General features: G+C 43.0%; 1 protein-coding gene across 2 annotated transcripts in view; it reads right to left on the bottom strand.

Annotated features, from left to right (window-relative positions):
- The window catches only part of LOC311131163 (mitogen-activated protein kinase kinase kinase kinase 3-like), a 118448-nt gene that overhangs the window by 34276 nt on the left and 57368 nt on the right, over positions 1-26804 (bottom strand). Inside the window, exons 12-16 of one of the 2 annotated variants that reach the window (XM_084164006.1) lie at positions 25885-26007; positions 20408-20480; positions 15166-15227; positions 12361-12423; positions 3816-3874 (exon numbers count right to left, since the gene is read on the bottom strand). In XM_084164006.1, the coding sequence (XP_084020132.1) occupies positions 3816-3874; positions 12361-12423; positions 15166-15227; positions 20408-20480; positions 25885-26007 (380 nt within the window). The remainder of the gene's footprint in view (positions 1-3815; positions 3875-12360; positions 12424-15165; positions 15228-20407; positions 20481-25884; positions 26008-26804) is intronic. The other variant, XM_084164007.1, reaches the window with a different exon arrangement.

Raw genomic sequence — 26804 nt, 5'->3', positions numbered from 1 at the left:
TACTGAATGTTATCAGATCTTCAACCAAAACCTAATATTAGATAAAGGGAACCTGAGTGAACAAATAACACAACAATTACATACTTATTTCATTTATTCCATAAACAAAATAATGCAACACCCAATGCCCCTCTGTGAAAAAGTAATTGCCCCCTTACACTCAATAACTGGTTGTACCACCTTTAGCTGCAATGACTCCAACCAAACGCTTCCTGTAGTTATTGATCAGTCCCTCACGTCGCTGTGGAGGAATTGTGGCCCACTCTTGCATGCAGAACTGCTGTAACTCAGCGACATTTGTGGGTTTTCAAGCATGAACTGGTCATTTCATGTCCTGAAACAACATCTCAATTGGGATTAGGTTTGGACTTTGACTAGGCCATTCCAAAACTTCAAATTTGTTGCTTTTTAGCCATTTTCATGTAGATGTGATTGTGTGTTTTGGATATTGTCTTGCTGCATGACCCAGCTGCGCTTCAGCTTCAGCTCCTTTACATTTACGTCATTTAGCAGACGCTCTTATCCAGAGCGACTTACAGTTTGTGAGTGCATACCTTATTTTTACATACTGGCCCCCCGTGGGAATCAAACCCACAACCCTGGCGTTGCAAACACCACGCTCTACCAACTGAGCTACATCCCTGCCGGCGATTCCCTCCCCTACCCTGGACCAATTGTGCGCCGCACCATGGGTCTCCCGGTCGCGGCCGGCTACGACAGAGCCTGGATTCGAACCAGGATCTCTAGTGGCACAGCTAGCACTGCGATGCAGTGCCTTAGACCACTGCGCCACTCGGGAGACTTGGGAGCTCACAGACGGATGGCCTGACATTCTCCTGTAGAATTCTCTGATAAAGAGCAGCATTCATGGTTCCTTCTATTAAGGCAAGTCATCCAGGTCCTTAGGCAGCAAAGCGTCCCCAAAGCATCACACTACCACCACCATGCTTGACCATTGTTATGAGGTTCTTACTGTGGAATGCAGTGTTTGGTTTTTGCCAGGCATAATGGGACCCATGTCATTCAGAAAGTTATACTTTTGAATCATCGATGTATAGATAATTCTTCCAAGAGTGTTGATGATCATCCAGGTGCTTTCAGGTGCTTTTTGGCAAACTAGAGTCAAGCCGTCTGTCAGCTGAAGCGTAGCTGGGTCATGCAGCAAGACAATGATCCAAAACACTCAATCAAGTCTAAATGAAAATGGCTAAAAAGCAACACATTTGAAGTTTTGGAATGGCCTAGTCAAAGTCCAGACCTAATCCCAATTGAGATGTTATGGCAGGACTTGAAACGAGCACAAATGTTGTGGAGTTAAAGCAGTTCTACATGCAAGAGTGGGCCAAAATTCCACCACAGCGATGTGAGAGACTGATCAACAACTACAGGAAGCATTTGGTTGGAGTCATTGCAGCTAAAGGTGGCACAACCAGTTATTGAGTGTAAGGGGGCAATTACTTTTTCACAGAGGGGCATTGGGTGTTGCATCAATCCCAGAACACAACATAGATGCATCATGAGGAAGGAAAATTATATATTGAAGCACCATCTCAAGACATCAGTCAGGAAGTTAAAGCTTGGTCGCAAATGGGTCTTCCAAATGGACAATGACCCCAAGCATACTTCCAAAGCTGTGGCAAAATGGCTTAAGGACAACAAAGTCAAGGTATTGGAGTGGCCTTCACAAAGCCCTGACCTCAATCCTATAGAACATTTGTGGGCAGAACTGAAAAAGCGTGTGCGAGCAAGGAGGCCTACAAACCTGACTCAGTTACACTAGCTCTGTCAGGAGAAATGGGCCAAAATTCCCCCAACTTATTGTGGGAAGCTTGTGGAAGGCTACCCGAAACATTTGACCCAAGTTAAACAATTTAAAGGCAATGCTACCAAATACTAATTGAGTGTATGTAAACTTCTGACCCACTGGGAATGTGATGAAAGAAATAAAAGCTGAAATAAATCATTCTCTCTACTATTATTCTGACATTTCAAATTCTTAAAATAAAGTGGTGATCCTAACTGACAGGATCTCTAGTGGCACAGCTAGCACTGCGATGCAGTGCCTTAGACCACTGCGCCACTCGGGAGACTTGGGAGCTCACAGACGGATGGCCTGACATTCTCCTGTAGAATTCTCTGATAAAGAGCAGCATTCATGGTTCCTTCTATTAAGGCAAGTCATCCAGGTCCTTAGGCAGCAAAGCGTCCCCAAAGCATCACACTACCACCACCATGCTTGACCATTGTTATGAGGTTCTTACTGTGGAATGCAGTGTTTGGTTTTTGCCAGGCATAATGGGACCCATGTCATTCAGAAAGTTATACTTTTGAATCATCGATGTATAGATAATTCTTCCAAGAGTGTTGATGATCATCCAGGTGCTTTCAGGTGCTTTTTGGCAAACTAGAGTCAAGCCGTCTGTCAGCTGAAGCGTAGCTGGGTCATGCAGCAAGACAATGATCCAAAACACTCAATCAAGTCTAAATGAAAATGGCTAAAAAGCAACACATTTGAAGTTTTGGAATGGCCTAGTCAAAGTCCAGACCTAATCCCAATTGAGATGTTATGGCAGGACTTGAAACGAGCACAAATGTTGTGGAGTTAAAGCAGTTCTACATGCAAGAGTGGGCCAAAATTCCACCACAGCGATGTGAGAGACTGATCAACAACTACAGGAAGCATTTGGTTGGAGTCATTGCAGCTAAAGGTGGCACAACCAGTTATTGAGTGTAAGGGGGCAATTACTTTTTCACAGAGGGGCATTGGGTGTTGCATCAATCCCAGAACACAACATAGATGCATCATGAGGAAGGAAAATTATATATTGAAGCACCATCTCAAGACATCAGTCAGGAAGTTAAAGCTTGGTCGCAAATGGGTCTTCCAAATGGACAATGACCCCAAGCATACTTCCAAAGCTGTGGCAAAATGGCTTAAGGACAACAAAGTCAAGGTATTGGAGTGGCCTTCACAAAGCCCTGACCTCAATCCTATAGAACATTTGTGGGCAGAACTGAAAAAGCGTGTGCGAGCAAGGAGGCCTACAAACCTGACTCAGTTACACTAGCTCTGTCAGGAGAAATGGGCCAAAATTCCCCCAACTTATTGTGGGAAGCTTGTGGAAGGCTACCCGAAACATTTGACCCAAGTTAAACAATTTAAAGGCAATGCTACCAAATACTAATTGAGTGTATGTAAACTTCTGACCCACTGGGAATGTGATGAAAGAAATAAAAGCTGAAATAAATCATTCTCTCTACTATTATTCTGACATTTCAAATTCTTAAAATAAAGTGGTGATCCTAACTGACCTAAAACAGGGATTTTTTTGTGAAAACTGAGTTTAAATGTATTTGGCTAAGTGTATGTAAACTTCCGACTTCAACTGTAAATAAAGTTCACTTTATCTAATATTAGGTTTTGGTTGAAGATCTGATAACATTCAGTATAAAAAATATGCAAAAATAGAGAAAATCAGAAAGGGGGAAAATACTTTTTCATGGCACTGTATCCACCTCTATCACTTCAGTATCCCTACACATTGTAAATATGGTATTGGAACTAACCCTGTATATAGCTTACTTACTTTCTCGTGTTTTCTTATTTTTATTTCTCGTGTTTTTGTTCTACCTTAAGTAATTTTTAGTACTACATTGATATTGATTACTGCAAATCAAATCAAAAATCAGATTGTATTGGTCGCATACACATGTTCAGCAGATGTTATTGCGGGTGTAGCGAAATGCTTGCATTGTTGGGTTTTGAGCTTGCATTGGCATTTCACTGTACTTATGCACGGGACAGTCTCACTTACTTATGCCCTCCCAAGAAGGAGCTTTTGGGAGATCCCTCTTCGTAATCCATCTGCAAGTCCTAGGAGAAATTAAGACGGTTACAAGACAGAAGCCTTATTTCATTTCACTTTGCATGTTCCAGTCAGAAAGTCATTATAACTGCATGATGATGAGTATTAGAAATGAGAAATAAATGAATAAGGTTGGACCGAAATGAAATGTTAAAGTTCCATCTCCTTTGAGTGATAGGTGATATTGAGGTTTTGTTGTGCAGAGGTGCTATGTATACTGTAATTCAAGTCGAAATGCAATGTAATTGCTTTTTGATTTATTCAGTTGGTGAACTTATATTCATTGGCATTCCCTATGGCAGTTTTTCATTCATGCATGCAAATACATCATACCTCTTAATAATAACATTCATTTAATTGGTTAAGCACGTAATGGATACCGATTGGTGGATGAATTGTTTGTTTAAATTTCAACAAAAGACATGTTGGTTGACACTTCATTTAATGGCAGCTACTGTATATGAACCAACCATAGCTGTTTATGCTGGACACAATCCTTGTCCTTACCGGTTATGACAATGGTCAATATAAAATCATTTTAAATATTTACTGTATACATTTGAAAAGATAAGATGCACCCAATAAGATACATAATTGGTTAGACCACAGCCTTAAATTCAGGAAATCAAGTATGACAAAACTTAAAACATAGTATTAGTTGATACAACTAAGTATTTGAAGTGGGGTAACTCATCTTTAAGGTTTAATTTCTAGGAACTCTAATTGAGGTATCACCAACATGTCAAAAGGAGACAATCGCTATAAGGTGAGACGTTATGAGGATTTAGTTTACAGTCAGAACAAAACAGGCTCTGCGGTTTTAATTCAGCTTTAAACTACAGTTTTCTTTGAAAGATTAAACTTTGCTTAATAAATCATAAAAGCTGGGAAATTCTGTCAGTTTAGTCTGAAGAGGCTATAGTGTAGGAGGGGTAAAATACATGGCAAAGGCCTTTTTAACCATTTTCTCTGAGCTTAAACTCTATCTTTACAGTAAAGACTGAATAAATTGTGTGGATGACACATCTGTGTTAATCAGATCTACCACCCTGAGCCACCTTCTGCCTTTGGAGCGGAAATCTCAGTCATGCAAAACCACATCGATTTATTCACCCCTAGATTACCAGACGAAATTTCGTTATTCACCGCTATGCGTTCTGCTGAGGGAGGGATTTTCAGAGAGGGAGGGGGAGAGAGGGAGGCAGGCTGGGAGAGAGAGAGAGAGAGAGATGGAGGGAAGGAAGCTCTAGAGAGAAAGAGAGCGGGAGAGAGGGAGGGAAAGAGAGTTGACAGAAGATCCCAGGCTTTCCGGCTCAGTGACTCTGTCACCTCTCTGCCCTCCTCTATCCCTCGCCTCTCATCTCTCCGTCCTCCCCCTTGTCTGTCTGCCATCTTTGCGAGGGCGATGCGCTTTGATAACTGTTCCGTTCCTTCCCCTATGATAACTGTCTCTTAGTCACACAGAGATTCCAGGGTTGTGTCTCAAATGGCATCCTATCCCCTATATTGTGCAGTAAAGTAGTGCACTATTGGGAATAGGGTGCCATTTGGGACACACGCATGGTGTCAGCCTTGAACCCAATGTACACAGAATCTCAGAGGGTGCATTTAAGAAACTGTTTAGCTACCATATTTAGTACCTACGTGATGACACAGTGAATAATTGCTATATATATGTACAACTACAACATATACAGTGGGGAAAAATTGTATTTAGTCAGCCACCAATTGTGCAAGTTCTCCCACTTAAAAAGATGAGAGAGGCCTGTAATTTTCATCATAGGTACACGTAAACTATGACAGACAAATTGAGAAAAGAAAATCCAGAAAATCACATTGTAGGATTTTTAATGATTTTATTTGCAAATTATGGTGGAAAATAAGTATTTGGTCACCTACAAACAAGCAAGATTTCTGTCTCTCACAGACCTGTAACTTCTTCTTTAAGAGGCTCCTCTGTCCTCCACTCATTACCTGTATTAATGGCACCTGTTTGAACTTGTTATCAGTATAAAAAGACACCTGTCCACAACCTCAAACAGTCACACTCCAAACTCCACTATGGCCAAGACTAAAGAGCTGTCAAAGGACACCAGAAACAAAATTGTAGACCTGCACCAGGCTGGGAAGACTGAATCTGCAATAGGTAAGCAGCTTGGTTTGAAGAAATCAACTGTGGGAGCAATTATTAGGAAATGGAAGACATACAAGACCACTGATAATCTCCCTCGATCTGGGGCTCCACGCAAGATCTCACCCTGTGGGGTCAAAATGATCACAAGAACGGTGAGCAAAAATCCCAGAACCACACGGGGGGACCTAGTGAATGACCTGCAGAGAGCTGGGACCAAAGTAACAAAGCCTACCATCAGTAACACACTACGCCGCCAGGGACTCAAATCCTGCAGTGCCAGACGTGTCCCCCTGCTTAAGCCAGTACATGTCCAGGCCCGTCTGAAGTTTGCTAGAGTGCATTTGGATGATCCAGAAGAGGATTGGGAGAATGTCATATGGTCAGATGAAACCAAAATAGAACTTTTTGGTAAAAACTCAACTCGTCGTGTTTGGAGGACAAAGAATGCTGAGTTGCATCCAAAGAACACCATACCTACTGTGAAGCATGGGGGTGGAAACATCATGATTTGGGGCTGTTTTTCTGCAAAGGGACCAGGACGACTGATCCGTGTAAAGGAAAGAATGAATGGGGCCATGTATCGTGAGATTTTGAGTGAAAACCTCCTTCCATCAGCAAGGGCATTGAAGATGAAACGTGGCTGGGTCTTTCAGCATGACAATGATCCCAAACACACCGCCCGGGCAACGAAGGAGTGGCTTCGTAAGAAGCATTTCAAGGTCCTGGAGTGGCCTAGCCAGTCTCCAGATCTCAACCCCATAGAAAATCTTTGGAGGGAGTTGAAAGTCCGTGTTGCCCAGCGACAGCCCCAAAACATCACTGCTCTAGAGGAGATCTGCATGGAGGAATGGGCCAGAATACCAGCAACAGTGTGTGAAAACCTTGTGAAGACTTACAGAAAACGTTTGACCTGTGTCATTGCCAACAAAGGGTATATAACAACGTATTGAGATACTTTTGTTATTGACCAAATACTTATTTTCCACCATAATTTGCAAATAAATTCATAAAAAATCCTACAATGTGATTCTCTGGATTTTTTTTCCTCATTTTGTCTGTCATAGTTGACGTGTACCTATGATGAAAATTACAGGCCTCTCTCATCTTTTTAAGTGGGAGAACTTGCACAATTGGTGGCAGACTAAATACTTTTTTTCCCCACTGTAATACCAGTCAAAAGTTTGGACACACCTACTCATTCAAGGGTTTTTCTTTATTTTTACTATTTTCTACATTGTAGAATAATAGTGAAGACATCAAAACTATGAAATAACACATATCGATTCATGTAGTAACCACAAAATTGTTAAACAAATCAAAATATATTTTATATTTGAGATTCTTCAAATAGCCACCCTTTGCCTTGATGACAGCTTTGCACACTCTTGGCATTCTCTCAACAAGCTTCATGAGGTAGTCACCTGGAAAGATTTTAATTAACAGGTGTGCCTTGTTAATTTGTGGAATTTCTTTCCTTCTTAATGCGTTTGAGCCAATCAGTTTTGTTGTGACAAGGTAGGGGTGGTATACAGAAGATAGCCCTATTTGGTAAAAGACCAAGTCCATATTATGGCAAGAACAGTCCATCATTACTTTAAGACACGGCCTTCATGGTGGAATTGCTGCAAAGAAACCACTACTAAAGGACACCAAAAATAAGAAGAGAATGGCTTTGGCCAAGAAACACGAGCAATGGACATTCGTCAGGTGGAAATCTGTCTTTTGGTGTGATGAGTTCAAATGTGAGATTTTTGGTTCCAACCACCGTGTCTTTGTGAGACGCAGAGTAGGTGAACGGATGATCTCCGCATGTGTGGTTCCCACCGTAAAGCATGGAGGAGGAGTTGTGATGGTGTGGGGGTGCTTTGCTGGTGACACTGTCTGTGATTTATTTAGAATTCAAGGCACACTTAACCAGCATGACTACCACAGCATTCTGCAGCGATACGCCATCCCATCTGGTTTGCGCTTAGTGGGACTATCATTTGTTTTTCAACAGGACAATGACGCAACACACCTCCAGGCTGTGTAAGGGCTATTTGACCAAGAAGGAGAGTGATGGAGTGCTGCATCAGATGACCTGGCCTCCACAATCACCCGACCTCAACCCAATTGAGATGGTTTGGGATGAGTCGGACCGCAGAGTGAAGGAAAAGCAGCCAACAAGTGCTCAGCATATGTGTGAACTCCTTCAAGACTGTTGGATAAGCATTCTGGGTGAAGCTGGTTGAGAGAATGCCAAGAGTGTGCAAAGCTGTCATCAAGGCAAAGGGTGGCTACTTTGAAGAATCTAACATCTATTTTGATTTGTTTAACATGTTTTTGGTTACTACATGATTCCATGTTATTTCATAGTTTTGATGTCTTCACTATTATTCTACAATGTAGAAAATTGTAAATAAATAAAGAAAACCATTGAATGAGTAAGTGTGTCCAAACTATATACAGTGGGGAAAAAAAGTATTTAGTCAGCACCAATTGTGCAAGTTCTCCCACTTAAAAAGATGAGAGAGGCCTGTAATTTTCATCATAGGTACACGTCAACTATGACAGACAAAATGAGGGAAAAAATCCAGAAAATCACATTGTAGGATTTTTAATGAATTTATTTGCAAATTATGGTGGACAATAAGTATTTGGTCAATAACAAAAGTTTCTCAATACTTTGTTATATACCCTTTGTTGGCAATGACACAGGTCAAACGTTTTCTGTAAGTCTTCACAAGGTTTTCACACACTGTTGCTGGTATTTTGGCCCATTCCTCCATGCAGATCTCCTCTAGAGCAGTGATGTTTTGGGGCTGTCGCTGGGCAACACGGACTTTCAACTCCCTCCAAAGATTTTCTATGGGGTTGAGATCTGGAGACTGGCTAGGCCACTCCAGGACCTTGAAATGCTTCTTACGAAGCCACTCCTTCGTTGCCCGGGCGGTGTGTTTGGGATCATTGTCATGCTGAAAGACCCAGCCACGTTTCATCTTCAATGCCCTTGCTGATGGAAGGAGGTTTTCACTCAAAATCTCACGATACATGGCCCCATTCATTCTTTCCTTTACACGGATCAGTCGTCCTGGTCCCTTTGCAGAAAAACAGCCCCAAAGCATGATGTTTCCACCCCCATGCTTCACAGTAGGTATGGTGTTCTTTGGATGCAACTCAGCATTCTTTGTCCTCCAAACACGACGAGTTGAGTTTTTACCAAAAAGTTCTATTTTGGTTTTATCTGACCATATGACATTCTCCCAATCCTCTTCTGGATCATCCAAATGCACTCTAGCAAACTTCAGACGGGCCTGGACATGTACTGGCTTAAGCAGGGGGACACGTCTGGCACTGCAGGATTTGAGTCCCTGGCGGCGTAGTGTGTTACTGATGGTAGGCTTTGTTACTTTGGTCCCAGCTCTCTGCAGGTCATTCACTAGGTCCCCCCGTGTGTTTCACGGGGTGAGATCTTGCGAGGGAGATTATCAGTGGTCTTGTATGTCTTCCATTTCCTAATAATTGCTCCCACAGTTGATTTCTTCAAACCAAGCTGCTTACCTATTGCAGATTCAGTCTTCCCAGCCTGGTGCAGGTCTACCATTTTGTTTCTGGTGTCCTTTGACAGCTCTTTGGTCTTGGCCATAGTGGAGTTTGGAGTGTGACTGTTTGAGGTTGTGGACAGGTGTCTTTTATACTGATAACAAGTTCAAACAGGTGCCATTAATACAGGTAACGAGTGGAGGACAGAGGAGCCTCTTAAAGAAGAAGTTACAGGTCTGTGAGAGCCAGAAATCTTGCTTGTTTGTAGGTGACCAAATACTTATTTTCCACCATAATTTGCAAATAAATTCATTAGAAATCCTACAATGTGATTTTCTGGAAAAAAAATGAATTTGTCTGTCATAGTTGACGTGTACCTATGATGAAAATTACAGGCCTCTCTCATCTTTTTAAGTGGGAGAACTTGCACAATTGGTGGCTGACTAAATACTTTTTTTCCCTACTGTATGTACAACTAAATAGAGTTAAAGTCGGAAGTTTACATACACTTAGGTTGGAGTCATTAACACTCGTTTTTCAACCACTCCACAAATTTATTGTTAACAAACTATAGTTTTGGCAAGTTGGTTAGGACATCTACTTTGTGCATGACACAAGTAATTTTTCCAACAATTGTTTACAGGCAGATTATTTCACATATAATTCACTGTATCACAATTCGAGTGGGTCAGAAGTTTACATACACTAAGTTGACTGTGCCTTTAAACAGCTTGGAAAATTCCAGAAGATGATGTCATGGCTTTAGACGCTTCTGATAGGCTAATTGACATCATTTGAGTCAATTGGAGGTGTACCTGTGGATGTATTTCAAGGCCTAACTTCAAACACAGTGCCTCTTTGCTTGACATCATGGGAAAATCAAAAGAAATCAGCCAAGACCTCAGAAAAAAAATTGTTTGGAGGAAAAAGGGGGATGCTTGCAAGCCAAAGAACACCTTCCCAACCGTGAAGCACGGGGGTGGCAGCATCATGCTGTGGGGGTGCTTTGCTGCAGGAGGGACTGGTGCACTTCACAAAATAAATGGCCTCATCAGGAAGGAAAATTATGTGGATATATTGAAGCAACATCTCAAGACATCAGTCAGGAAGTTAAAGCTTGGTCGCAAATGGGTCTTCCAAATGGACAATGACCCCAATTTGTGGGCGGAACTGAAAAGGCGTGTGTGAGCAAGGAGGCCTACAAACCTGACTCAGTTACACCAGCTCTGTCAGGATGAATGGGCCAAAATACACCCAACTTATTGTGGGAAGCTTGTGGAAGGCTACCCGAAACGTTTGACCCAAGTTAAACAATTTAAAGGCAATGCTACCAAATACTAATTGAGTGTATGTATACTTCTGACCCACTGGGAATGTGATGAAAGCTGAAATAAATCATTCTCTCTACTATTATTCTGACATTTCACATTCTTAAAATAAAGTGGTGATCCTAACTGACCTAAGACAGGGAATTTTTACTAGGATTAAATGTCAGGAATAGTGAAAAACTGAGTTTAAATGTATTTGGCTAAGGTGTATGTAAACTTCCGACTTCAACTGTATATGCGTAAGATGTGTGCATAATTGTATTTTTAGATTAGATAAAAGCATCAGCTAAATTTAATATTACAATATTATAATTCCAAAACACCATCTCAGGGCACATTGCTGCTGTATGGCCTAATGGGAAACACTTGACAATAAACCCTTTATAAAAGGGTACCTTTTGTAAAATGTTACCACATCACAACACATTCATGCAGAGGTTGTGGGGAGGATGTGAGGAGGTTGTGAGGCTAAGCGGAGGCCTGTTTTACCGCGGTGCAGCTGTTGTATGGTTGCTGTATGTACTGTTTGTTACGCAAAGCATCTACGGCGGGCGGTGAGGCAGCACTCCCCTGTCCAACTCGGAGAGACTTGCAGCTCACTACGGTTTGAACGTCCCGATGGGACAAACAATTACACTTTTCTCTATCAACCTCTTTCTCTCAACTGCTCTCTCACTTTCTCAACGTCTCTCCTTCTCAATCTCTCTCAACCTCTGCCTCTACCCCCTCTCTCAAGCTCTCTCTTAACCTCAACATCCCTCTCTATCTCAACCTCTCTCTCTCTGAACCCCTCTCTCTCTCTAAACCTCTCCCTTTCTCCACATCTCCATCCCTTTATCTCCATCTCAACCCCTCTTTCTCTCTCATCTCTCCAGCTCCATGTCCTCCCCCTTGTCTGAGTCTGCCATCATTGAGAGGGCTTGCACTTTGATAACCGTCCCCTTCTCTTTCAACCTCTCTCTCCCTCTCTATCTCTTGGAAAAAAGGAGACGTGCCGCATTGTGACAAGGCCTAAAAATAAATCCCTTTTGTGCCCCTGTAAAAAACAAGTGTACGCCAAAAAAATACTTACTACAAAATAGGCCAGGGGACGACTAACATGCGATATTTCTTCATTTAACCCTTTTGGTGATTTTTCCATGCTGATATTACTGCGTTATTTCATCATCCACGTCAAAACCAGGTAGGAATACAAATTGATCATACTGTAAGGTATTCAGGGCATCAATAAATGTGCAGTGATACATGATACTGTAATAACCAAAAGGAACTATAGGCTGCAAACTATATGTTACAAAAGGGAGTATATGTTGCAAGGGCACGGGTTATGTCTTTACATGCAACGACAAGTGAAAGTGTTAAGGAATGCCAACGAAAGCAGCAAGACAGAAGACAGAGGGCTTCACAGAGTGAAAAGCATCCAAACGTAAACTGACAACATATGAACTGCGATGAGGACAAGACAACACAAAACGGAGGTAAAATATGGGCAAAAATAAGAAAAAAGTACCATGTTAGATCTTGCAGTGTAGTATTGTTCTTCCACACAGTCCAAAAAATCATCAAAGTCGGGCTGTTTAGTAGACAGACCAAGAAAATATAGGTTATTCACAGTCCTTGGGTATGAAAAAAAAAAAGAAATCACACACACAGTATAAAAAAAAGTTGAAGTGTTTAAGTTGTCCTCCGAAGAGGTGGGATGAAGGTTGGGTCAAAAAATTTATAAACAAATAAAAAACACACAAAGGGTGAGAGACTCAAAAGACTGGCCAAGGTGCCAAAAGAATACCATGCAAGTAGGGCTTCTAAAATAAGTGGCCGACCTTCCCCTCCATCCAAAGCACATCAAAGACAGAAGTAGAGAGAGAGAAAGAGTGTGGTATTACAAGCCTATGATTGTTGTTGTTGTTGATGAAAAACATTAAAAATACAAAAAATATATATATACAGTGAGGGAAAAAAGTATTTGATCCCCTGCTGATTTTGTACGTTTGCCCACTGACAAAGAAATGATCAGTCCATCATTTTAATGGTAGGTTTATTTGAACAGTGAGAGACAGAATAACAACAAAAAAATCCAGAAAGATGCATGTCAAAAATGTTATAAATTGATTTGCATTTTAATGAGGGAAATAAGTATTTGAAAGATTTCTGGCTCCCAGGTGTCTTTTATACAGGCAACGAGCTGAGATTAGGAGCACACTCTTAAAGGGAGTGCTCCTAATCTCAGCTTGTTACCTGTATAAAAGACACCTGTCCACAGAAGCAATCAATCAATCAGATTCCAAACTCTCCACCATAGCCAAGACCAAAGAGAGGCCAAGACCAATCCTCTCCAAGAGAGGCCAAGACCAATCCTCTCCAAGGATGTCAGGGACAAGATTGTAGACCTACACAAGGCTGGAATGGGCTACAAGACCATCGCCAAGCAGCATGGTGAGAAGGTGACAACAGTTGGTGCGATTATTCGCAAATGGAAGAAACACGTCAAAGAACTGTCAATCTCTCTCGGCCTGGGGCTCCATGCAAAAATCTCACCTCGTGGAGTTGCAATGATCATGAGAACGGTGAGGAATCAGCCCAGAACTACATGGGAGTATCTTGTCAATGATCTCAAGGCAGCTGGGACCATAGTCACCAAGAAAACAATTGGTAACACACTACGCCGTGAAGGACTGAAATCCTGCAGCGCCCGCAAGGTCCCCCTACTCAAGAAAGCATATATACAGGGCCGTCTGAAGTTTGCCAATGAACATCTGAATGATTCAGAGGAGAACTGGGTGAAAGTGTTGTGGTCAGATGAGACCAAAGTCGATGGGGAGGAATGCTGCCTATGACCCCAAGAACACCATCCCCACCGTCAAACATGGAGGTGGAAACATTATGCTTTGGGGGTGTTTTTCTGCTAAGGGGACAGGACAACTTTACCGCATCAAAGGGACGATGGACGGGGCCATGTACCGTCAAATCTTGGGTGAGAACCTCCTTCCCTCAGCCAGGGCTTTGAAAATGGGTCGTGGATGGGTTTTCCAGCATGACAATGACCCAAAACAAACGGCCAAGGCAACAAAGGAGTGGCTCAAGAAGAAGCACATTAAGGTCCTGGAGTGGCCTAGCCAGTCTCCAGACCTTAATCCCATAGGAAATCTGTGGAGGGAGCTGAAGGTTCGAGTTGCCAAACGTCAGCCTCGAAACCTTAATGACTTGGAGAAGATCTGCAAAGAGGAGTGGGACAAAATCCCTCCTGAGATGTGTGCAAACCTGGTGGCCAACTACAAGAAACGTCTGACCTCTGTGATTGCCAACAAGGGTTTTGCCACCAAGTACTAAGTCATGTTTTGCAGAGGGGTCAAATACTTATTTCCCTCATTAAAATGCAAATCAATTTGTAAATTTTTTTACATGGGTTTTATGGATTGCTTTGTTGTTATTCTGTCTCTCACTGTTCAAATAAACCTACCATTAAAATTATAGACTGATCATATCTTTGTCAGTGGGCAAACATACCAAATCAGCAGGGGATCAAATACTTTTTTCCCCTCACTGTATACATAAATAAACACAATACAAATATATTTAGAATAATAAAGAAAAAAATGAAAAAATGGGTTTTATAAAAAAAGCATAAAAGAAGAGAATACTTCAAGACTGGAGGATTGGAAGGTACTGTGTACAGATTTTAGAACAGATTGTTGATTCACACTCGCGCACACACACACACACTCAAACACTGCTACATTCAAACACTGTTGAGACTAGGTTAGATATTTAGTTGTTGGAAGGGTTAGAAAATGTATTTAACAACGTGAGAGTCTCTCACCCCTTCAGTATATTTAAGTCAACACACAAACTACAACTAATATCTGTTGACTGTGGTTATGTCCCAAATGACACCCTACCTTTGACCAGGGACAATATGGTCATTTGGCGCACACACTCTGGGTTTTCAATATAACTTTGTATGAGGTGTCTGTCATCGCTATTATACTACATACAGTTAATATAGTCTATATATCACATCACCAAATACTGTAGTATGCCTCATCCAAAATACAATGCACAGCTATGGGATGATAGCAGTGCAATATCAATAGCAGTAGCCATGGAAATTGTGAGGTTCTAAATTTAAACAGTTGTTATTGCTGCAAAGCGTGATTTGGTGGGTCGAAAAGTGTGAAATGTTGATGGGCAAGCCTGTGTGTGTGTGTGTGTGTGTGTGTGTGTGTGTGTGTGTGTGTGTGTGTGTGTGTGTGTGTGTGTGTGTGTTGTGTGTGTGTGTGTGTTTGTGTGTGTGTGTATTAGGAGAGTCACTCACTGCTGGTTCGTGATGAGGTTCAGTCTCCTTCCTAAGCGGGGGATCAAACTTGACTTGATCGACTATCAGGGTTAAACAATGAAACACAGAGAATTAAACACAAACTGCAGTACTAAAAAATGAACATACAACACATTTCAAAATCTAGTCCCAGTGGCCTGGCAATGAAAAAAAAACCTGCATGCGTCAAACAGTAACATAAGCACAAAATATCGCTAAAGATCGCTTATGGGCATATTACTACTAGTGCAGGCACTTTCCCCCCCATATAATTCCTGTGGGCACTGAGTCAAAACTAAATGGCAAAGATTAAGACCCTCAGATATAGAGTCCCTGAATGAACAGTAAGCAGTTCCCCATATGCCTTTTGCAGACGCAGGGTGAATATTCAAGTCTCTGGGGAAGTGAAGTCTCAGCCACTCAGTGAGTTGCAAAAAGGAGTGCTGGAGAGATAAGGAGGAAGCTCAGGGGGAGGGAGGGACGGAGAGGAGAGAGAGAGAGGCTGAGAGAGGAAGGAGTGGTTTTCCATACTTAACCACAAGATCATGAGAAGGACCGCTCAGGAAGAAATGTGAAAAGCTTTCGTTACATTGTTATAAACGTGACATAATAGATGTCATAATCAGTCACAGCGACCTTAGTAGATGTTAGATTGTGGCTACTCACTTAGCCAGTAGTTTTGAAAGTAGCGCTCACGAGCCAAAACGGGTCCCCCATGCATGTGGGGTGTGCATGTGGGGCTCAACCCACAACCTCATTGGACAATACTGTGCTGACCTGATCCCGCCTCCCACTTTAACATTGCAACCTTATTGGACCTCATTCCACCTGCCAATCAACATTGTCCATCAAGTTCGGTTGTTGCAGGCTAGCTCCCATTGTAGGGTATGGTCTCATCAGACTAATATGGCAAACGAGCAAGCGAATGTTATAATGTAATTTTAAACAACGGCAAATGTATACTTCTACACTACATGACCATAAGTATGTGGACACCTGATCGCCAAACATCTCATTCCAAAATCATGGCCATTAATATGGAGTTGGTCCCCACTTTGCTGCTATAACAGCCTCCACTCTTTTGGGAAGGCTTTCCACTAGATGTTGGAACATTGCTGGGAGGACTTGCTTCCATTCAGCCACAAGAGCATTAGTGAGGTCGGGCACTGATGTTGGGTGATTAGGCCTGGCTCGCAGTCAGCGTTCCAATTCATCCCAAAGATGTTCGATGGGGTTGAGGTCAGGGCTCTGTGCAGGGCATTCAAGTTCTTTCACACCAACAAACCATTTCTGTATGGACCTCGCTTTGTGCACAGGGGCATTGTCATGCTGGAACAGGAAACGGCCTTCCCCAAACTGTTGCCACAAAGTTGGAAGCACAGAATTGTGTAGAATATTATTGTATGCTGTAGGGGCTTGGCCCGAACGATGAAAAACAGCCCCAGACCATTATCCTTCTCCACCAAACTTTACAGTTGGCACCATGCATTGGGGCAAGTAGCGTTCTCCTGGCATCCGCCAAACCCAGATTCGTCCATCGGACTGCCAGATAGTGAAGCGTGATTCATAACTCCAGAGAATGGGTTTCCACTGCTCCCGAGTCCAATGGAGGCGAGCTTTACACAACTCCAACCGACACTTGGCATTGAGCATGGTAATCTTAGGCTTGTGTGCTGCTGCTTGGCCATGGAAACCCATTTCATTAAGCTCCCGATAAACAGTTAGTGCTGACATGGCTTCCAGAGGCAGTTTGGAACTCAGTAGTGAGTGTTGGCAACTGAGGACAGATTATTTTTACGCACTACGCGCTTCAGCACTCTGTGGTCCTGTTCTGTGAGCTTGTGTGGCCAACCATTTCGTGGCCGAGCCGTTGTTGCTCCTAGAAGTTTCCACTTCACAATAACAGCACTTACAGTTGACAGGGGCAGCTCTACCAGGGCAGAAATTTGCAGAACTGACTTGTTGGAAAGGTGGCATCCTACGACAGTGCCATGTTGAAAGTCACTGAGCTCTTCAGTAAGGTCATTCTACTGCCAATGTTTGTCTATGGAGATTGCATGGCTGTGTGCTCAGTTTTATACACCTCTCAGCAACGGGTGTGGCTGAAATAACCAAATCCACTAATTTGAAGGGGTGTCCCACATACTTTTGTATATATAATGTATGTTCTCATCAAATGTCCTACTCTTTGAAAGCTGTGTATCAATTATATCATGGCAATCTGGCAATCCACAGCTGCAGCGTTGTCCACATTGGATTACCCCATATCATGGAATACATGTGTGAAAGTTTAAAAAGGTGGACACATGGAATTATTTGACTTGAATGGATGGTTGACACAACATAAAGTTGGACCGATATTTTGAAGTGGGTGAAAGTTTGCAGTATACATTTCTCGAGCGCATCAAAGTTGTGAGTGTTGTGTCACACTCACGATTCACGAACGGAATGGATGGACGTGCCTTGTAAAAACCTTATAGCCTATTGCACAATATATTCCAAAATTCTAACAAAATACAAAATACCAGGTTGCTGGTTCGAACCCCTGAGCCGACTAGGGGAAAAATCTGTCAATGTGCCCTTGAGCAAGGTACTTAACCTTAATGGCTCCTGTACATGAGTGTCTGCTCAGCTAGATGACATTAAAAAAAAAATCTAACTTCTATTTTTTGGATGTTTTCTAATTTATGATGCATGGATTTGATTGATGTATTTGCTGTATTTTCGAAGTTATCAAAATAACTAATGGTTATTAGTTCCGTGGCTTGATGACTCATTGCGAGCTCACAGAACAGAGCTCCGGGCAGCTGAGTGGAAATGGAAGAAAACTAGACTCCCTGCAGACCTGGCATCTTTTCACTCCCTCCTCTCTACATTTTCTTCATCTGTTTCTGCTGCTAAGGCCACTTTCTACCACTCTAAATTCCAAGCATCCGCCTCTAACCCTAGGAAGCTCTTTGCCACATTCTCCTCCCTGCTGAATCCCCCCCCCTCCTCCCTCTCTGTGGATGACTTCGTCAACCATTTTGAAAAGAAGGTTGACGACATCCGATCCTCGTTTGTTAAGTCAAATGACACTGCTGGTCCTGCTCACACTGCCCTACCCTATGCTTTGACTTCTTTCTCCCCTCTCTCTCCAGATAAAATCTTGCGACTTGTGACGGCAGGCCGCCCAACAACCTGCCCGCTTGACCCTATCCCCTCCTCTCTTCTCCAGACCATCTCCGGTGACCTTCTCCCTTACCTCACCTCGCTGATCAACTCATCCTTGACCGCTGGCTATGTCCCTTCCGTCTTCAAGAGAGCGAGAGTCGCACCCCTTCTCAAAAAACCAACACTCGATCGCTCTGATGTCAACAACTACAGACCAGTATCCCTTCTTTCTTTTCTCTCCAAAACTATTGAGCGTGCCGTCTTTAGCCAACTCTCTTGCTATCTCTCTCAGAATGACCTTCTTGATCCAAACCAGTCAGGTTTCAAGACTGGTCATTCAACTGAGACTGCTCTTCTCTGTGTCACAGAGGCTCTCCGCACTGCTAAAGCTAACTCTCTCTCCTCTGCTCTTGTCCTTCTAGACCTGTCTGCTGCCTTTGATACTGTGAACCATCAGATCCTCCTCTCCACCCTCTCCAAGCTGGGCATCTCCGGCGCGGCTCACTCTTGGATTGCGTCCTACCTGACCGGTCGCTCCTACCAAGTGGCGTGGCGAGAAGCTGTCTCCGCACCACGTGCTCTCACCACTGGTGTCCCCCAGGGCTCAGTTCTAGGCCCTCTCCTATTCTCGCTATACATCAAGTCACTTGGCTCTGTCATATCCTCACATGGCCTCTCCTATCATTGCTACGCTGACGACACACAACTAATCTTCTCCTTTCCCCCTTCTGATAACCAGGTGGCGAATCGCATCTCTGCATGTCTGGCAGACATATCAGTATGGATGACGGATCACCACCTCAAGCTGAACCTCGGCAAGTTCGGAGCTGCTCTTCCTCCCGGGGAAGGACTGCCCGTTCCATGATCTCGCCATCACGGTTGACAACTCCGTTGTGTCCTCCTCCCAGAGTGCGAAGAGCCTTGGCGTGACCCTGGACAACACCCTGTCGTTCTCCGCTAACATCAAGGCGGTGACCCGATCCTGTAGGTTCATGCTCTACAACATTCGGAGAGTACGACCCTGCCTTACACAGGAAGCGGCACAGGTCCTAATCCAGGCACTTGTCATCTCCCGTCTGGATTACTGCAACTCGCTGTTGGCTGGGCTCCCTGCCTGTGCCATTAAACCCCTACAACTCATCCAGAATGCCGCAGCCCGTCTGGTGTTCAACCTTCCCAAGTTCTCTCACGTCACCCCGCTCCTCCGCACACTCCACTGGCTTCCAGTTGAAGCTCGCATCTGCTACAAGACCATGGTGCTTGCCTACGGAGCTGTGAGGGGAACGGCACCTCCGTACCTTCAGGCTCTGATCAGTCCCTACACCCAAACGAGGGCACTGCGTTCATCCACCTCTGGCCTGCTGGCTCCCCTACCTCTGCGGAAGCATAGTTCCCGCTCAGCCCAGTCAAAACTGTTCGCTGTTCTGGCACCCCAATGGTGGAACAAGCTCCCTCACGCCAGGACAGCGGAGTCACTCACCACCTTCCGGAGACATTTGAAACCCCACCTCTTTAAGGAATACCTGGGATAGGATAAAGTAATTATTCTACCCCCCCCCCCCTTTACTCCAACCCCCCCCCCCCCCCCCCCCCCCCCCCCCAAAATAAATAAATAAAATAAAACATTGTAAAGTGGTTATCCCACTGGCTATAAGGTGAATGCACCTATTTGTAAGTCGCTCTGGATAAGAGCGTCTGCTAAATGACGTAAATGTAAATGTAATGGTAAACCATGGAGGCACTTAAACTACTTCAGAGCACACGTTCACTACATGACAGGCACGAGTGCGTAATGTCATGCACTAAATGATGGCAGGTTAGAATGTAAGGATTCAGTTGCTTTTTCAGCTTGGAGAGGACTCTAGATCGTTTATTATGCATGTATGAGCCATACATTGACACGTCGAGTCCAAAACGGAAGGTTTAAAAAACTGTAATAGTTTTCAATCTTCCGGAACATCTAACCTTTCAGTGTTGTATAATTTGACGTCATATGTCAACGGCTGTCATGACTGCTTATGACATACTACGGCATGCTAATGTCACTCTTATACCAGAGGGATTAAGTCATGCTACTGAAGACACTCACAGTTTATCTCAGAGAGGGTCTTCCCTTCTCGTGTGTTCCCAGAGCGAATCCGATGCGGCACTGATACATGGGGCTGTCAAAACAGAAAAGATGGAGTGAGGGAAACAGTACAACACTAACTAGCCTGGTCCCAGATCTGTTTGTGCTGTCTTGCCAACTTTTATGGTCATTGTTAGCCCAAACCGATCTGGGACCAGGCTAGTAAAACATTAGTCGCAAGGCAAAAATGTAGCATTGTTGGATGCAGGCATTCTGACATAGAGTGCATTCGGAAAGTATTCAGACCCCTTTACTTTCCCACATTTTGTTACAGCCTTATTCGAAAATATGCTTAAATCGTTTTTTCCCCCTCATCAATCTACACACAATACTCCATAATGACAAAGAAAAAAATTGTTTTTAGAAATTTGTGCAAATGTATATAAAATTACAAACTGAAATATCACATTTACATAAGTATTCAGACCCTTTATTCAGTACTTTGTTGAAGCAACTTTGGCAGCAATTACAGCCTCGAGTCTTCTTGGGTATGACGCTACAAGCTTGGCACACCTGTATTTGGCGAGTTTCTCCCATTCTTCTCTGCAGATCCTCTCAAGCTCTGTCAAGTTGGATGGGGAGCGTCGCTGCACAGCTATTTTCAGGTCTCTTCAGAGATGTCCGATCTGGTTCAAGTCTGGGCACTGGCTGGGCCACTCAAGGACACTCAGAGACTTGTCCCGAAGCCACTCCTGCGTTGTCTTGCCTGTGTGCTTAGGGTCGTTGTCCTGTTGGAAGGTGAACCTTCACCCCAGTCTGAGGTCCTGAGCGCTCTGGAGCAGGTTTTAATCAAGGATCTCTCTGTACTTTGCTCCGTTCATCTTTCCCTCGATCCTCACTAGTCTCCCAGTCCCTGCCGTGAAAAACATCCCCACAGCATGATGCTGCCACCACCATGCTTCACTGAAGGGATGGTTTCCTCCAGACGTGACGCTTGGCATTCAGGCCAAAGAGTTCAATCTTGGTTTCATCAGACCAAAGTATCTTCTTTCTCATGGTCTAAGAGTCCTTTAGGTGCCTTTTGGCAAACTCCAAGCGGGCTTTCACGTTCCTTTTACTGAGGAGTGGCTTCCGTTTAAGAATGATGGAGGCCACTGTGTTCTTGGGGACCTTCAATGCTGCAGAAATGTTTTGGAACCCTACCCCAGAAGGGGTATTGTGTTTAGATTGATGAGGGAAAATGGTTATTTAATCAATTTTAGAATAAGGCTGTAATGTAGCAAAATGTGGAAAAAGTCAAGGGGTCTGAATACTTTCCAAATGCAATGTACATACCACCTACAGTACCATTTATGATAGCTTCACAAAAACCATGTATTTGAAAGTAAAGCACTGTTATGTGTGTTTGATATTATTTCAATGTGCTTGTATGCATCTGACACGGCCTTAAAATTAAATCTAAAAATGGATTAAATTGTATTTTCAAGTATTGTGGTAGCAGCTTTATGTAATGGGTATGCTGGTCATCGGCAGGGACTGGGGAATTTGTCAGGATCAAAATAAATATGTAAAAAGTTAAAGGAAAACCAGACTCAGTCTTCTGAAAACCTAACCCTGGGATAGAGTTATATTTTTCAGTGAGACAATTACACACATTGTTATGCCAAAGACACACCAAAATGGCTTTCCAAGAGGTGTTGAGTGTTCCTGAGTGGTTTAGTCTCTGAATTAAACTTTCTTGAAAATCAGAGACAAGGTTTAATTATTGCTGTCCATCAATGATTCCCAACCAAATTTACTAAGCTTAAGCAATTTTGACAAAAATAATGGACATACAGTGCCTTCGGAAAATATTCAGACCTCTTGACTTTTTCCACATTTTGTTACATTACAGCCTTATTCTAAACTGGATTAAACAAAAAATAATCCTCAGCAATCTACACAAAATACCCCAAAATGACGAAGCAAAAACAGTGTTTTAGAAATGTTTGCTAATTAATAAAAAATTATAAACAGAAATACCTTATTCACATAAGTATTCAGACCCTTTGCTATGAGACTCGAAATTGAGCTCAGGTGCATCCTGTTTCCATTGATCATCCTTGAGATGTTTCTACAACTTGATTGGAGTCCACCTGTGGTAAATTCAATTGATAGGACATGATTTGGAAAGGCACACACCTGTCTATATAAGTTCCCACAGTTGACAGCGCATGTCAGAGCAAAAACCAAGCCATGAGGTCGAAGGAATTGTCCGTAGAGCTCCGAGACAGGATTGTGTCGAGGCACAGATCTGGGGAAGGGTACCAAAAAAATGTCTGGAGCATTGAATGTCCCCAAGAACACAGTGGCCTCCAGCATTCTTAAATGGAAGAAGTTTGGAACCACAAAGGCTCTTCCTAGAGCTGGCCGCCCGGCCAAACTGAGCAATCGGGGGAGAAGGGCCTTGGTCAGGGAGGTGACCCGATGGTCACTGACAGAGCTCTAGAGTTCCTCTGTGGAGATGGGAGAAACTTCCAGAAGGACAACCATCTCTGCAGCACTCCATCAATCAGGCCTTTATGGTAGAGTGACCAGACGGAAGCCACTCCTCAGTAAAAGGCACATGACAGCCAGCTTGGAGTTTGCCAAAAGGCACCTAAACAATTTAATCAATTTTAGAATAAGGCTATAACGTAACAAAATGTGGATAAAGTCAAGGGGTCTGAATACTTTCCGAAGGCACTGTATGTTTCACTAAGAGTTGTGCGAAGTTGGTAGAATATTATTCATAGCGGTAATGGCTGCCAAAGGTGCTTCCACCAAGTATTAACTCTGGGGTGTGAAGACATATGCAATAAAGACATCTTCGTTCTTTTATTTTGAATTAATTTAGAAAGTAGGATGTGTAGATCTGTAGGTATAAAATCCTGTGTAATCCCTTTTTAGATTTAATTTTAAGGCAGCAAAATGTGAAGACTGTGAAAGGGGTGTGTAGACACTAGGTACTGTATATAGCGTCAAGAGGTCAGATCAGAGATCTGTATATAATGACGAGATGCTCATGTCTCCGCATTAACAATGGGAGTTGTTGTCCCAAAGGCGGAAGGCAGGCGACAAGGTTAGATTTTGGCAAGAGTGAAACCTCTCGCTTCGCCTCTTCCTCTCTGGTAAGATCAATATAATGCAACGACAATCAGCGATAACGTTGATGAGAGAAGAACAATTATTCAAACGTGTAACCGTCTTGGCAGGCGGAGCATACGTCCCAAATGGCACCCTATTCCTTTTATAGTGCACTCCTTTTGACCAGAGCCCTATGGGCCCTAGTCAAAAGTAGTGCACCATATAGGGAATAGGGTGCCATTTGGGACACAACACACGAGTGAGTCACATCTTCCTGGCAACCTTCCATGTTTCCCTGATTAAAAGGGCTGGTGTAAAAATACCACCACTGAATGTCGCACTTTGATGACACAGGCGTAATGAAAATGGCGTTTTGACCAGAGCCCAAGTAGTGCACTACGTATTTGGGGGCAGCCAAGGTAGTTGGTCCCAGGATGGCTTCCACTGTTATTTATTTAGCAGTGTGTCCTCCCTCGCGCATCAGAGGACATGTACTTTACTTTATGTGACGAGCTCACTGTGGAACTGACAGTTCCAGGGCACAAAATGGCAGTTGAAGGACATCCTTCACTGCCTGGTTGTTTTGAAGAAGAGACAAAGCATTTAGAGCCAAACCGTTGGAAGCCAAGGGCAGTTGAAGGAGCTTCACCAGCACAACTTAATCTTGGGATATATTATAGGATCATTCTTATGTCTACATTTAAGACATTTTACATTTTAGTCATTTAGCAGACGCTCTTATCCAGAGCGACTTACAGTAGTGAGTGCATACATTTTCATATTTTTTCATACTGGTCCCCCGTGGGAATTGAACCCTCAACCTTGGCGTTGCAAGCGCCAGGCTCTACCAACTGAGCCACACGGGTCTACCATTAAAGAAAAAATTGCATTTGGTTCCAATTTACAATAAGTGTCCCCGATACCTTTGTATTTACATGTATCTCTACAGTATCTACACTGTAATTACACTACCTGATGTAAATATTTATTATGGTCACCCACTGTAAAGTGGGACCAAGCACTCAAAAGGTAAGTGTTATCATACATTTTAAGTTTAGCAAGGACCCAATGGTATCACACCATATTCCACATCAAACAATTTCAGCACATGCTCATTTCTGATGTTACCCCCGAACACACTTCTCATGCACAAACGTTTATAAAAAAAAAAAAAAACACACATCTATGTCTGTGTGCACACAATCTCATTTACCAGAGCAAGCAAATACACCCATGTAGGCCCACAATGCCTTCACACACACGCACACACACAACTGGTACCTCTCTGCCAACGGCAAAGCGTGGGAGTCGCCGAGATAGGGGGTCAATGGGTTGAAACACACCCCAGTATGTGCCAAAGCACCCTCTTGTATTTCAACTAAGGGTGAAGGAGAGAGGCAGAGACACTCAGCCCAACTGATGAGAGGAGTTGAGGAGGAGTAGGGTGAAATTGCCCTTAGACGCTGATCTTTGGTCAGTTTTGCATTTCCTCCACTAATGGTTAAGGTTAGGATTGGGAGAAGGGAAGCTGATCATAGATCTGTACCTAGGGGAAAATGGGCAGGGGGTGAAACACCTACAGTCAGGTATTATGGACCTTGGACAAAGTAACGAAAGCGACTGCTGCCAGCTAAAGTGACAGTGCAACTTTTTTGGAATGAGTCATGCGTACGTTTGATGAGACTATGTTTTGAGGAAATTATCTATTTTTTAGCAGGAAGCTAATTAATGCTTATGCTAAGGCTAATAAATCTTTACATTTAAAACAAAAATATATAGATGCTGTATAATATTATACATTCTGTAATTGTCTAACAAATATGCATTTAAGTGTGCCAATGAACAGGACAGAATGTTCAGTCAGTGTATTCTAGTATAATATTGGCAATGATAGAAAGTGCTGCTGAGTGTGAATACTGTGGCTATGAATAGCAAAAGCACTCCTGTCAAGCTCTTGCTCTGCACTGTGCATTATACACAGACTAAAATGACCCCTAAAACCTACAGTGACAAAATGTTCTGTATGACAAAGTACAGTAGATGCTCTATAACCAATTATTGTCCTCTATAGTCAATTAAAATGATTTAGGACCTTGATCAATCAAAACCGGTAACCAGGAATACAGGATAAGACAAAAAAAAATCGAAATTATTACTATTCCGCTGTGAGAATCGATGTCACCATTTAAAAATGGCAACCTCAGAGGCAACCTAGCCTGGGTGCCAGTCTGATTCTGCTATCTTGCCAACTCCTTATGGAATATTCATGCCAAATGTTTGGACAAGGAATTGGAAAGATAGTATAAACAGACTAGCACCCAGGCTAGAGGCAAAGGTTACTGGTTCTGATTAAAGGAGGACGTGTCCCGTGAGTGTCTGCAGCTGTACTGTACCTCCTCGGGCTCCTCGGGCTCGTCATCTAAGTGGTCGTTGTAGGAGGAGTGGTCCGGGTTGCTGGCCTTGTCCAAGAGCTCGATGGCCAGCGTGCGACTCAGGGGTTGCGAGACAAAGGGATGCTGGGAAAACATCAGGCGACAACAATTAAGATGAGTTCCTACTGTAGGATAGCCTGGTCTCCTATGGTTATTGGTGGGGCAATGACCATAGCAGTTGGCAAGACAACACAAACAGATCTGGGACCAGACTAACTGTAGGAGACTATGGGCCAGATTCAGTCAAGAAAATCCACGTGTCATAAAGATTGCATTATGAGAAATGCAATCGAATAAAATGTATTTATTTTTTTGTACCTATATTGTCGAATTAATCATAGCACTCAATTAATATACATTTCCTGCCATGGTTGTTCCCTCTTGAGCCAAATAGCAGTTGAGTAAAATAGGAGTTGGCTTGGCTTGGGGAAAATGTTATCTAAGATGAGATAAGATACAACTTTATCCATCCCCTTAGGACAATTTGATTATGGGCTAAAGTGGTGCATCTGATATGAACTGACATACAAACACTAGACAGACACAACACATTTAGGCTGCGTCCCAAATATGGGCCCTGGTCAAGTAGTGCATTATATAGGGAATGCGGTGCCATTTGCCTCAGACAAGCATGACACAAGCCATTATGCCATATTTATCACATGCTAGTGCAATATATTATTAAAATGCTAAAGAGTAATGTGTAAAAGGCACTTGAAGTGCAGTAGATCTTAAAATGATTTGATAAACAAGATTTCTAAGATAAAATATAAAAAACGGTTGAGCTTGTAAGAGTTAGGTGGGTTCCTCTGTCCAAGTTTATTTGAGTAATAAGCATGGTCGAGTTCTAAGAGCATAAACCTCAGGCTAATAGTAAATAA

This window comes from Coregonus lavaretus (assembly GCF_964263955.1).
Source record: "Coregonus lavaretus genome assembly, chromosome: 6".
Classification (NCBI taxonomy): Eukaryota; Metazoa; Chordata; class Actinopteri; order Salmoniformes; family Salmonidae; genus Coregonus; species Coregonus lavaretus.
The sequence above is the reverse complement of the archived record's forward strand: the minus strand, read 5'-3'. Positions and strand labels throughout refer to the sequence as shown.